This window comes from Oncorhynchus gorbuscha, linkage group LG06, assembly GCF_021184085.1.
Source record: "Oncorhynchus gorbuscha isolate QuinsamMale2020 ecotype Even-year linkage group LG06, OgorEven_v1.0, whole genome shotgun sequence".
Classification (NCBI taxonomy): Eukaryota; Metazoa; Chordata; class Actinopteri; order Salmoniformes; family Salmonidae; genus Oncorhynchus; species Oncorhynchus gorbuscha.
The window spans coordinates 75461237-75475568 of NC_060178.1; the positions used below are offsets into that span (position 1 = coordinate 75461237).

At 45.9% G+C, this 14332-nt stretch overlaps 1 protein-coding gene across 5 annotated transcripts in view; it reads right to left on the reverse strand.

The window, feature by feature from the left end:
* Positions 1-680: 680 nt before the first annotated feature.
* The window catches only part of LOC124038332 (sodium/calcium exchanger 1-like), a 187794-nt gene continuing 174142 nt past the window's right edge, over positions 681-14332 (reverse strand). For all 5 annotated transcript variants that reach the window (XM_046354088.1, XM_046354087.1, XM_046354090.1 and 2 more), the window contains 2 exons: positions 9008-9283; positions 681-2895 (listed from right to left, as the gene is read on the reverse strand). In XM_046354088.1, the coding sequence (XP_046210044.1) occupies positions 2519-2895; positions 9008-9283 (653 nt within the window). In that variant the 3' untranslated portion in view covers positions 681-2518. The remainder of the gene's footprint in view (positions 2896-9007; positions 9284-14332) is intronic.

Here is a 14332-nt window from a genome sequence, read left to right on the forward strand (position 1 = left end):
ACCTTCTCAGGGGCTGCAACTTCTGTGGTGAGAAATGGCAAGAACGAGACAAAATCTTAATTTCCTAAACCAAACTACAACTATGATTACTTTTACTTCATTGTTACGTTACACATCAAGTATAGTGTATTAAACCAACTCATTAGGAAACTCTGGGTATTCATCAAATAATGTGGACCGTCTTGCTCTTCCACACACTGATCTGCCTGATGTGTCTGAACTGGATGCGGAGTAACAGTCTTGGATGTAAACCCTTATATCTGGGGACTGGCAGTTAGATGGATTCAAAAGATTGCATCATTAAGACAAAAGCCTTTACCTCAGAAAATAGAAAATAGCCAGTCAATGTATTTCTCACCAGCTTCACTTTGAACTTCTGTAAAATGTCCCTATAGCTACTGCATTATAGGAACCGTCTAATCTACACGTCTGTCCATCATTACAATTGATGTATTTTATGTTTCAGATATTGTTTATCGAAATATTCCATTTAATGTTTTAAAAAATGAAGATGTGCAGCTCAGTGGAGAGAGAAAGAGGGTTTAGTGTTGAGGGGTTTATGATAGGAGTGTTGAGGGGTTTATGATAGGGGTGTTGTGGGTGGGTTTATGATAGGGGTGTTGAGGGGTTTATGATAGGAGTGTTGAGGGTGGGTTTATGATAGGAGTGTTGAGGGGGGGTTTATGATAGGAGTGTTGAGGGTGGGTTTATGATAGGAGTGTTGAGGGGTTTATGATAGGGCTGTTGAGGGGTTTATGATAGGGCTGTTGAGGGGTTTATGATAGGGGTGTTGAGGGGTTTATGATAGGGGTGTTGAGGGGTTTATGATAGGGCTGTTGAGGGGTTTATGATAGGGGTGTTGAGGGGTTTATGATAGTTTTGTTGAGGGGTTTATGATAGGGGTGTTGAGGGGTTTATTATAGGAGTGTTGAGGGGTTTATGATAGGGGTGTTGAGGGTGGGTTTCTGATAGGAGTGTTGAGGGTGGGTTTATGATAGGGGTGTTGAGGGTGGGTTTATGAGAGGGGTGTTGAGGGTGGGTTATGATAGGGGTGTTGAGGGTGGGTTTATGATAGGGGTGTTGAGGGTGGGTTTATGATAGGGGTGTTGAGGGTGGGTTTATGATAGGGGTGTTGAGGGTGGGTTTATGATAGGGGTGTTGAGGGTGGGTTTCTGATAGGAGTGTTGAGGGTGGATTTATGATAGGGGTGTTGAGGGTGGGTTTATGATAGGAGTGTTGAGGGTGGGTTTATGAGAGGGGTGTTGAGGGTGGGTATATGATAGGGGTGTTGAGGGTGGGTTTGTGATAGGGGTGTTGAGGGTGGGTTTATGATAGGGGTGAGGGGTAAAGGGTTTCTGGTTAGGGTTAGTGGTTAAGAATTGACTGTAGAGCCCTTGAGGACTGAGACTGATAAAAAGACCAGTCTGGTAGGAGCTTAGACACAAAGATAGAGAGAAAGAGCCAATAGTGAGAGGCTGCTGAAAGATGTGTAGCCAATGGATGAAGCTAATGCAGAGGGCGATCCAGTACGGTCTCTCTGTATTCTATTGCAATTTGAATCAAGCATGGTGGTGGTGAAACCCCTATTGACTAAACTGGAAATGCAATCTTGGGATAGTTTTGAAAATGATAATGTAAATTGACAACGAGTTATCTGATAGTTAAAATGGTAACGCTGGCCATTCAATCACGATACGGCCTTAAAGGTAAAAGTATGCTAAACTCCTTTAACACAACTACATCTACAGCAAGATAAAAGAACAGAGGACACCTAATTAGATGTTCTACTGGGGATCAAACCGAGGGTCAGAAGGTGGTGAGCAGCTCTTGCAACCAGGCCCTAACTGAGATGTATTAAGACTAACACACAGACAAGAGACTGAAGTACCTGTTACTCCCCACCCACTATGCTTGCGAACAGCCGTATCTTTGTTTCTTTTGATGTTCATGCATATACATATCAATAATGGTGGTATGGGAATTATTAAAGGATTTCACTAAAAATGTCTAGTGTTTAGTTTGAAATGAGCGCCAGGCGTCGACGATGCTGTTTCTATAGGGTTGCTGGGTAGTGAGAGACATAACAAACAGCCACACACACACACACACACACACACACACACACACACACACACACACACACACACACACACACACACACACACACACACACACACACACACACACACACACACACACACACACACACACACACACACACACACACACACACACGCACGCACGCACGCACACACGCACACACACGCAACTGTCATTCTACAGACTTCAGAGGTTTCTCTGTCCCTCTCTCCTCGCCTGAACAACCAGTCTCATCCCTTATTAAGCACTAGGGGAGGGATCTTTCACTTCTTAAAAGGGGGAAAGGGTGGGGAGGGTCGGGGTTGGGTGAGTTGGGTCGGGGTTATTAACGACAAGAGAAAAACGTTTTTCACTGCTGCTGTTTCCTCCTTCTTGTCTCCGGTTAGCTCTTCTAGGGCCTTCTTAAGTTTGTAGCTGTTTAGAAGGCCCTGAAGTGGCAGTAGGCCTCCAGTGAGGAGAACAGAATGTAAAGCAGCCACAGGCTGACAAACAGCATGGTGGTCAGTATCTTGGGAGTCCGCGGACCCCCCAGCTCGCCGCCGATCGAAGGTCGCCGCCGGTACATCAGCACACCCACGCAGATGAACGCAAAGATGGTGAAGAGGGTGACGGAGAAGGCCAGGCTCCCCGGGTCTACCTTGAAGTCGTTGCCCTTGGAGTTGTGGTAGATGGCGGCGATGGACCAGGCCACGCCGATGCCCAGGAACACGTTGACCGCGTTGCTGCCCGTCACGTTGCCGATGGATGCGTCAGCATACTGGTCCTGGATGGCTGCCACCTTACTGGCAAAGGTGTCTGGGGGAAAGGGGAGAGAGGATGGAGGGGAGGAGGGTGTTGTGTGTGTGATTCAATATGGATTGGGAAAATGTTATTGGATTGGGGGAATTAATGGTGATGGGGTATGGGGCAGAGGGTATGGGGCAGAGGGTATGGGGCAGATGGTGTGGGGCAGAGGGTGTGGGGCAGAGGGTATGGGGCAGAGGGTATGGGGCAGAGGGTATGGGGCAGAGGGTATGGGGCAGAGGGTGTGGGGCAGAGGGTGTGGGGCAGAGGGTATGGGGCAGAGGGTATGGGGCAGAGGGTATGGGGCAGAGGGTATGGGGCAGAGGGTATGGGGCAGAGGGTATGGGGCAGAGGGTATGGGGCAGAGGGTATGGGGCAAAGGGTGTGGGTAAAGGGTGAGAGGCAAAACAAAAAAGCTCCATATTAATTAAAAGTCTAAAAAACACTGAACAGCATTGTTTCATAGGACATAATTCAATGTCTGCAGACTATAATCAGGGAGCAAAATTGTCACCGTTGCAGGGACAGGAGTTCCGTCTCAGCAGAAGTCATCTGTCTGGGTCTCCTTCGCCCAGACCCAGATCAATACCCGAGGCAAGCACACAATCTTCTCCACAAATGGCCGGCTATGTGTCTGGATTTAAATTGTCTGCTGTAGGAACAACAGCAGCCCAGCAGGAAGACACCATTCAATTTCTGGAGTGGAGCCAGCTGTTTATGCTTGCAGTTACCTTGCCAGGAGAAAGTGCTTTCATAGAGAGTCAAGGAACCCAGTCTAATGTTTGAGATGTCTTTCATTGGCAAGTGACAGAGCACTCTGTTTTATTCCCATTTCTGTCCCTCGATCCCTCCTCACTTCCTCTGTGCACCCTTCCCTTTTATTTTCCTGGTGCCCGAAATTTAGCGAGGGAGGCCAGGTTGAGACAAATTACTCCTCAGGGTGACTCCATTCACTGAGCTGGCATCAGGCTCTAGCCAGCTGGACATGATACCATGGTCATTGGCCTCGAGTGGCACTATTCACTGGGAATCTAGCTCTGCTGACTTCAACATGGCACAAGACGGGCACCCACATGTGCATACAAGTGTGGTCATTACTGGACCACAATAGTGAATAAAGTATCTGTGGTGGATTTAGAACAGATGCTGAGCAATGACTGGTCTAAGAGCTGTAACGTGTAACTGAGGAAGATTCATCACTTAAAAATAATCCATCTCATGTCCAGTGACTGGATAGTACTCACAGGGACTTGTCCTTTGATCCCTTGCCTGCTGACTGGCCACTCGGGCCACTCTGGCCACTCGGGCCACTCTGGCCACTCTGACCACTCGGGCCACTCGGGCCACTCTGACCACTCGGGCCACTCTGGCCACTCGGGCCACTCGGGCCTTGCACTGGGCTGGAAAACCACTGGACCAAGACCCAGGAAGAAATACGATTGAAAAACATAAAGTAAATGTATAACCCATTTTTTATGTTACATAATTTTTGTGCATCTCTGAGCAATGTTCTATCATACGATGCAAAACTCGCGTACCGGCGGTAATCCATGAAAACATGCAATGACCCTGGGATTCGATAGAACATCACTCAGAGATGCACAAAAATGTTATAACATTCAAAATGGGTGAATTGTTATTTTAAGTACTGGAGCTATGTACAGAGTCATGAAGCAGCCATCCACACAACAGTATATCTGAGATATTTGTCTATTTATCTCTTTCTGTCTCTATGAATAAATTGATTGGTTAAATCTTCTTCTGGCCCATTTATTGTTCAATGACAGTTCTTATTATTTCTTGTGTGTTTTTGTTCTACCTTGTTATTTGTAGTATTAAATTGTTATTGATTACTGCATTGTTGGGTTTAGAGCTAGCAAGAAAGACATTTTCACTGTACTTGTGCATGTGACATAAAAACTCGCAACGTCTTCAATCTTCTCTCTACAGAGAATGCTCTAGCTAGCTGGATAGTGTGGTGTATTTAGATGTCTGTGGGAGAGAGAGAGGGAGGGAGAGAGAGCTGCAGTACAGTAGACTGAGCCAGGCGTTGGCAGTGCAGCAGGCTTTGTGCGGCAGACTGGACAAAAGGCTCTCTCTCTCTCTCTGATAACAGTGTGGTCGGATCCCCTGAGCAGAATCTAGGGTGAGGACAAAAGCAGGACGGACAGAAAGACACAGGAGAGAGCTGTGGAGTGGCTAAAGGCTGATGCAGAACAGACAGGGGAGTGGCTAAAGGCTCATGCAGAACAGACAGGGGAGTGGCTAAAGGCTGATGCAGAACAGACAGGGGAGTGGCTAAAGGCTGATGCAGAACAGACAGGGGAGTGGCTAAAGGCTGATGCAGAACAGACAGGGGAGTGGCTAAAGGCTGATGCAGAACAGACAGGGGAGTGGCTAAAGGCTGATGCAGAACAGACAGGGGAGTGGCTAAAGGCTGATGCAGAACAGACAGGGGAGTGGCTAAAGGCTGATGCAGAACAGACAGGGGAGTGGTTAAAGGCTGATGCAGAACAGACAGGGGAGTGGCTAAAGGCTGATGCAGAACAGACAGGGGAGTGGCTAAAGGCTGATGCAGAACAGACAGGGGAGTGGCTAAAGGCTGATGCAGAACAGACAGGGGAGTGGCTAAAGGCTGATGCAGAACAGACAGGGGTTGCCTCGTAAGTGTCTGCACTAATCATCATACTGTGCAGCTTCACTGAGAATGGAAGGAGGGATGGAGGGAACGGAGGGAGGGGAGGGGACACTGGGAACACCGCAGCCTCACAGTTCTCCACAACACAAACCATAGCATCTATAGAAAGGGACATGCACGCAAGCACACACACAACGGGGTGGGGACTACTGCAGCTACCCTTTGATACGGGAGGAGCATTTGTGTAGCGAGGAGTGTATGACTGTCGGACATAGAATTGCACAGTATGTACTGTCAGATGAAATAAAGAGATTGTTTGTCCCTGCATGGTGTGTGTGTGTGTGCTCGTGCGTGTGTGTGGGCTGTGTGCTTGTGTGTGCGCAGTTTCCAACCCCAGGCAGTGATTTCCAGCACTGCCACACACACACACGCACTGTAGTCCAATTGGCAGCTGTGATTGTGTAAGGATAGTGTGTGTGGGCAGAGAGAGCATCTCTGTGTGACTGTGTTGTCCTTCTTCTTGCTCCTCTCTATCCTACACCATATATTCAATCTCCTCTGCCCTAACAAGACCGTATACAGCAAAACCTGGCTCCTCTCTACCTCCAAGATAATGGCTTTTCTAAAGCAGATAGAAGAAGGCATAAGCTCCTGAGACTGTTTTACACCTCCCAGTTCCATCTCTATGATAAGAGCTTGCCTGCTAATCACTTCCTGGCTGTGACATCACACAGTCACAGTGGAGACTGTTATCTTTGACAAGCCCTACAATCACCAGCCATTTAACTGCCTACTACACATCTGCTGCTCTCTCCGGGCCTATTAACATGCAGCAGCATCCTCTCTCTGCTGCAGCTGCCGTTAATGGCTATATCGGTTACTATGGCAATTGGGCCTCCATGGCCTTGTCCGTCGCTGCTCTCCCTTTCTGGCAAGGCCAGGAGGAAGTGATGGTGATGACGTCACTTCCTGTGTGCTGGGAGTGGTCTCACATGACTTGATGCTCCCACACTCCCGCTATCCAATCATGGTTCTTGTGAGTCAGGAAGGACAGTAGCGAGCTTCTAATTTCTCTAGATATGCTAGGAATGTCTGTGACAGTGCACCCCATAAGTTATCCACACCTCCATGATGAATATCATGCTCCGCCTACAGACGGCGTCTTGGATTGATCTATCAGCCATTGGCTGCCATTGGCTGTTTGCATAGTAAGGCCCCTATAGGAGGAGTAGTCCATAGCACTAGAAACAACGACATGTACTATAGGTTCGTGGCAATATCAAGACACCTTTAAAAGTCTCTCTACCTGCACTGATAAAGAACAGGGAGAGAATTTCTCGAAATACCCAGTCGTTTTCCATCACACCTTCAAAGTGTATCAACCTAGCACAGCATGCGCACGAACCAGAAAGACTCCACTCTGTGAAGTAGTAAACGTCAACACAGAGGTGGCGGTGATATTTGGCCAGAGAGAGAGGGACGTGACAACAGCTGGACCGTTATTTAGATCTGCAGCTTTCTAAGGAAATTCTCGAATATTTAGATGAAAGCTATTAAGCTGTGTGTGTGTGTGTGTGTGTTTTCTGTATATACAATACAAGGGTCACTTTTGTATTGCATGATTAAATGCAGAGATTTACATATTCTCCTCAGTGTGCTCTTTATCATACTTAATTTATCTTGAAACACACACACACACACACACACACACACACACACACACACACACACACACACACACACACACACACACACACACACACACACACACACACACACACACACACACACACACACACACACACACACACACACACACACACACACAATCCACTATAGCAATATATGGTATCTGACCTCCCTCTATGTTACTTTTATATGGGCTGCTGATGTTCTTCTCTGGCTCACTAACCATGACAAACGAGGCTCATTGAGACGTGTGGCTGTGGCCTTTGTGCCTTTGTATTGTCTATAATTACAGTGGGGTGAGAGGTGTGGTGTGAGGGCTCCAGCAGGGTCCATTTACACAGCACCACAGCAGCACAGCGGCACAGCAGCACAGCAGCACAGCGCTACGGCGGCTAATGCTAGCTTAACCCCCTCAGTTATTGTTATCGCTCCTGTGTAGAGTAATGCATCATATTCTAAAGGGCAGGACACCGCACAACACCTGATCCCCATGAGAAATGACTCAATACTAATGAACATGGGTGGCGAAGCAGTGCAGCGGTGTGTGTCTGTGTGAGCATGGTGAGGCAGGGAGGCAGGGTTCAAATTAGGAAGCCACTACGCCACTAAAGTTACCCATGCACACACAACATGCCTTGTGCAAACAAACAGAATGACAGACACAAAGAATATTGACTGCTTGTACTGTTTCCTTAGACATCTTTGTTCTTTGTGCTTGTGAAATGGGGTTTACAGTATTGGTGAAGTGAAGGGAACAGTGTTTCAGGAGTAATGTCTAGAAGTGTCAGAGCAGTGAGTCCTGAGTGAGTTACAGTGGCTGGCTGGTCAGCAGGTCTGTGATGCAGCTCAGTGTACAATACATGAACTGAGAGCTAATTAGCTAATTAGCTAAGCACTGTATCAGTCCCAGTTGAAAGCTATTAAGCTGTGTGTGTGTGTGTGTGTGTGTGTGTGTGTGTGTGTGTGTGTGTGTGTGTGTGTGTGTGTGTGTGTGTGTGTGTGTGTGTGTGTGTGTGTGTGTGTGTGTGTGTGTGTGTGTGTGTGTGTGTGTGTGTGTGTGTGTGTTTGGCTTCACATCTGAGTCACTGCCCATCTTCTGCCTCTAAAGACATCAGCCATCTTCTGGACTAACCCACCCCTGACATCTCTCCTACTAGCAATTACTCTGTTTCAACCTTTTCCATTCCATACACTTATGGTTGTGCACTAATATTCATCATAGGAGTGTGAGGTTTATGCCATGGTAGCTGTGAGGGGTTGAACTGATGTTCCATGTGTATTTATTTAGGCTCTTGTTCAACCCACTCACTTGTATACGGTGATGTTAAGCTGCTCTGGAACAGAGCATCGGCCACTGACTAACATGTCATGTATACATGTAGCAGTATCTAGCTGGAGTGTAAAGCAGTGTAAATGACTGGTGGGAGGTGAACACTGGACACTGGGAGTGTTCGGAGCGATTAAGGGCTCGATTCAATCCGTATCGCGGATGTTCAGCGCTATGACGCGATTGAAATGTAAAGTTCCTTTCAGACTGAGCCGACATACACAGCGTTTACCGTGATTGCAGTCTCTGCCAACGCGAGAACATCGCCTTTACATTTCAATCATGCTGTAGTGATGAATTTACGCGATATGGATTGAATCATGCCCAATTCTAGAGGACTTTTGTAGGAAAAACGCAATCATTACATATTAGTACATCTAGGTTAAATGCTACTGTAAAAGGAGTGCTACTGTCAACATTACAAAGCAAGTACATGTAGCATAAACACCAGGGTTAGTTTATAATATTACCTGGCACGGAGGTCCCCAGGGCCACGAACACCACGGCGGTGACAGAGTCCTTGAGGCCCACGGTGCAGCCGAAGTGGGAGGCCAGGTCCCCGATGAAGGCTGTAAGCAGGCCGATCATACAGATGGACACCACGAAGCAGGCCCAGCCGTTCCAGTAGTCTGTCGGGGGCACGAACGCAAACAGAACCTTCCAGAAGACGGTGAGGAAGTGCATGACGTAGTCGAAACAGGACGGCAGCTTCTCCTCGCCGCACTCTTCATCCTCGTCATCCTCACCTGGCCGAGAGAAAGAGAGAGGAGAGGGGGATGAGGAGAAAGAGAGAAGAGAGGGGGATAAGGAGAAAGAGAGAAGAGAGGGGGATGAGGAGAAAGAGAGAAGAGAGGGGGATGAGGAGAAAGAGAGAAGAGAGGGGGATAAGGAGAAAGAGAGAAGAGAGGGGGATGAGGAGAAAGAGAGAAGAGAGGGGGATGAGGAGAAAGAGAGAAGAGAGGGGGATGAGGAGAAAGAGCATGATGTTAAGGGATCTGAAAGGGTGCGATTGTTTAGTTGATGTATTGAGACGAATGATATTCCTCAAAAGTTTACTGAACACCAGACTATATTTTGTGAAATAAGAAGCGAGCCAAAGTTATGATTTGTGATGATGATGGTTTGCTGCTCTTAACATTGGAGCTAATTTGTCAGATTGTAAGCATAGCCTGAGGCTCGGACTGGAGCCAATCCTCTAACAGGTACACATCATCTTTGTATGTGTGTGTGTGTATACACACGGACACACATCTTTCTAGACATACAATATTAATCTGGTATTTGACCATCATAATGATTGCATCACTAATGGCCTGAACCACAATCTCAAGGGACCAAAAGAGCCATTTGAACATGTTCACATTGTGATGCACTGTAAAAGGGCAGACAAATTGCACAATGCCTTTTATCTGAGAAATGTCAAAAGCTATTTTCCATCACGTTTTTTAACAAGGCAAATTCAAAACACAGAAAAGTCTAACACACACACACACACACACACACACACACACACACACACACACACACACACACACACACACACACACACACACACACACACACACACACACACACACACACACACACACACACACACACACACACACACACACACACACACACACACACACACACAATCCACTACAGCAATATGGTGTTAAGTGCCTTTCTCCCACTCTCTCCACCTTCTCTGGTCATTTATGTCTCAACCGCTCTGCAAACTATTACAAATTACAAAGGGAAGCATAGCCACAAGCTGCCCAGTGACACAAACATACCAGATGAGCTAAATTACTTCTATGCTCGCTTTGAGTCAAGTAACACTGAAACTTGCATGAGAGCACCAGCTGTTCCGGACGACTGCGTGATCACGCTCCCCGTACCTGACGTGAGTAAGACCTTTAAACAGCAATGTTTTTGAAACAGCTGAAATGTATAGACATTTCCCTAATATGTGAGTCTTGTTTTATTGAGTTTTTACCTGAAATTGCAGTAACAGCCTGTTATATTCTGAAATTGACACAGTAGATGCCGGCTGCACTGAGCCACATAAAACAATGGAAGCTCATCCCCACCAATAAAAACATGTCAAATGCAGATCATACAAATCGGATGTTTTTTAATTTGTAACATTGTGTAGTGATTTCAGAGGTGGCACCACAGGTCCCAGAGTGGGGGGGGGGAAGAATAGTTTTTCTGGGGCCTTTTTCTTGATCTGGTAGTAGGCTAACCAAACCAACTCCAGAACCTAGTTGTAGAATTTAAAAAAAGGTTTTATGTGGGCTATGATGGGACCATTATTTTTCAAATCAGGTCATATGATTTATATATATTGTTTAAAAACAATATGCTCATACAGTATGTCATCACTATTGTGTTGATTGATTCCAGTCAATCATTTTGGATTAAAAAGGCCTAGGTAGCCTAGCCTCCTGAAGTTTGACTATAAACCAAATTTGATCACATTCACATTTTCTCAGAACACACATTAATGGGCCTATTTTAGGCTACATAGTTTAGGCTATAAAAGCATGAAGTTATCCATCTCCCCTGGCCAGGCCCAGATGGGATCAGAGCGCATAGACTACCTGCAGCTATGGTTGTTATCAGTAGGCTACAGTTGGTCAGACTGAAGCACAGACTAATTGTGCACGTTGACAAGTCATGAGGCATTGCCACACCTTGATCTATTTCACCTGTCTTTGTGATTGTCTCCACCACCCTCCAGGTGTCGCCAATCTTCCCCATTATCCCCTGTGTATTGAGACCTGTGTTGTCTGTCTGTCTGTTGCCAGTTCGTCTTGTTTGTCAAGTCAACCAGCGTTTTTGTTCTCAGCTCCTGCTTTTCCCAGTCTTTCTTTTTCTCACCCTCCTGGTTTTGACCCTTGCCTGTCCTGACTCTGAGCCCACCTGCCTGACCACTCTGCCTGACCTGGAGCCTGCATGCCGGGTAGCCTAGTGGTTAGAGTGTTGTACTAGTAACCAGAAGGTTGCAAGTTCAAACCCCTGAGCTGACAAGGTACAAATCTGTCATTCTGAACAGGCAGTTAACAGACTGTTTTGAGGCTGTCATTGAAAAATTTGAATTTGTTCCTAACTGACTTGATGAGTTAAACAAAGGTTTACTAGGGAGATGGTTTAAACCTCTGGTTTACTGACCACTGCCTGCCTTGACCTGCCTATTGCCTGCCCCTGTTGGATTACTAAACCATTGTTCATTGGATGTTGTCTGCGTCTGGGTCTTACCTTTATACCTGATAGGCATTTAATGTAAATGAACTTCCATATAGAACATCTCGTTGAAATGAGCTTATACCAGATGTAATGATATGCATTATATGGATAAAAGAAGTCTGATTTGTTGTAATGTAAGGTAGACCTATTGTACTTTTATATTTGTATGAGAGTACTAATCGTTACATTTTGTTAGGATAACGTTACTTATTGAAGACGTGATGTTAGCAACTCTGTGCTTTTGTTTTGAAGCTAAAATGTAACGTGTGTCGCCTTCAGACGAGAAAATAAACCATTTAGTTGTCTGCACATGCTTGTGACTTGTTGCATTATTCAAGAGTGTAATATGGTTTGGTTGCATTATTCAATGGAGTAATACACTACTGTATATATACAAGGGTATGTGGAAACCTTTTGAAATTTGTGGTTTCGGCTATTTCAACCACACCCGCCGCTGACAGGTGTATAGACTCTAACCCATCTCCCTCGCCGTATAAATACAACCCATCTACCTAGCCGTATAAATACAACCCATCTCCCTAGCCATATAAATACAACCCATCTCCCTAGCCATATAAATACAACCCATCTCCCTAGCCGTATAAATACAAACCATCTCCCTAGCCGTATAAATGCAACCCATCTACCTAGCCGTATAAATACAACCCATCTCCCTAGCCATGTAAATACAAACCATCTCCCTAGCCATATAAATACAACCCATCTCCCTAGCCATATAAATACAACCCAGCTCCCTAGCCATATAAATACAACCCACTCCCGAGCCATATAAATACAACCAATCACCCTAGCCGTATAAATACAACCAATCACCCTAGCCATATAAATACAACCAATCACCCGAGCCGTATAAATACAACCCATCTCCCTAGCCATATAAATACAACCCATCTCCCTAGCCATAAAAATACAACCCATCTCCCTAGCCGTATAAATACAACTCATCTCCCTAGCCATATAAATACAACCCATCTCCCTAGCCATATAAATACAACCCATCTCCCTAGCCATATAAATACAACCCATCTCCCTAGCCATTTAAATACAACAAATCTCCATAGCTGTATAAATACAACCCATCTCCCTAGCCATATAAATACAACCCATCTCCCTAGCCATAAAAATACAACCCATCTCCCTAGCCGTATAAATACAACTCATCTCCCTAGCCATATAAATACAACCCATCTCCCTAGCCGTATAAATACAACCCATCTCCCTAGCCATATAAATACAACCCATCTCCCTAGCCATATAAATACAACCCATCTCCCTAGCCATATAAATAAAACCCATCTCCCTAGCCATATAAATACAACTCATCTCCCGAGAAAGCTAGAGAAGTGCCTGTTGAAAAAATGTGCATTGGGATGATAAAGAATGCACTCATCCAGTGTAGGTGAGGAATGCTTTACATAATTTGTGTCAGGGTTTATCTGAGAACCCAAAGCTATGGCCCCAAATAGCCTGCCCTGTGAAGAACTGGGACATGAAGTGACTCACTCTTAGTTCCTGAATGTATCTCCTACTGTAAGGAGTTCCACTCATCACCATCAATCATTAAGTTAAACATAGGGGGTGAAAATACTCACTACATACATGGAACTGAGAGAAGCGAGAGAGAGATTTACTGCCACCTGCAGTTATGGAATGTTTCCTCAAAAGTATAATTCATTGGCTGATATATACTGGTGACCTGGATGAAATGATGTGGTCCTTCCTTAAGTCCCACGCAGTTGACTACTTCAAAATGGTCAAGTCCTCAATGGCGCTGCCCATGCCAAAACAGGTCTCTCTCTCTCTCTCTCTCTCTCTCTCTCTCTCTCTCTCTCTCTCTCTCTCTCTCTCTCTCTCTCTCTCTCTCTCTCTCTCTCTCTCTCTCTCTCTCTCAGCTCAGTTTCCCTGTCCTTAATTTTACAGGCACGCACATACAAACACACACGCCACATACAGAGAGGAGTGTGGAGGAGGTGGTGACATCAGAGCCAGTCTGGAGGGGGCGTGTGTCTCTAATGATAATCTTTACCCCTGACACCTCCTCTCATCTGTCCTTTATAGATCATCTCCCCTTCCCACTCCTCTCATCTGTTTATCCATCACTCTGTTACACCTCCTCCCTCCTTTCCTCTCATTAGTCCATCTACCACTCCTTCACATCTCTGACACCTCCTCTCTACTTTCCTCCCTTATCATTTTCTTTAATCTGTCTATCGACCATTCCTTTCGATCTATGCTCTCTACCATCAACCCCTCTCCTTTCTCTCACTACATCAATTTCTTTCCTCCTTCCCTCCTGGTTTCTTACCGCTCATACTGTATTAATCAGACGTTCCTTCCCATGGAGAGGTAGAGAGGAGGAAGTAGGAGGGAAAAATAGAGATTGCAGTAGGAAGGAGAGAGAGAGAGAGAGAGAGAGAGAGAGAGAGAGAGAGAGAGAGAGAGAGAGAGAGAGAGAGAGAGAGAGAGAGAGAGAGAGAGAGAGAGAGAGAGAGGCTATTCTAGAAGGAATATTCAGCAGGAGTAATAAAGTAAGCCAACAG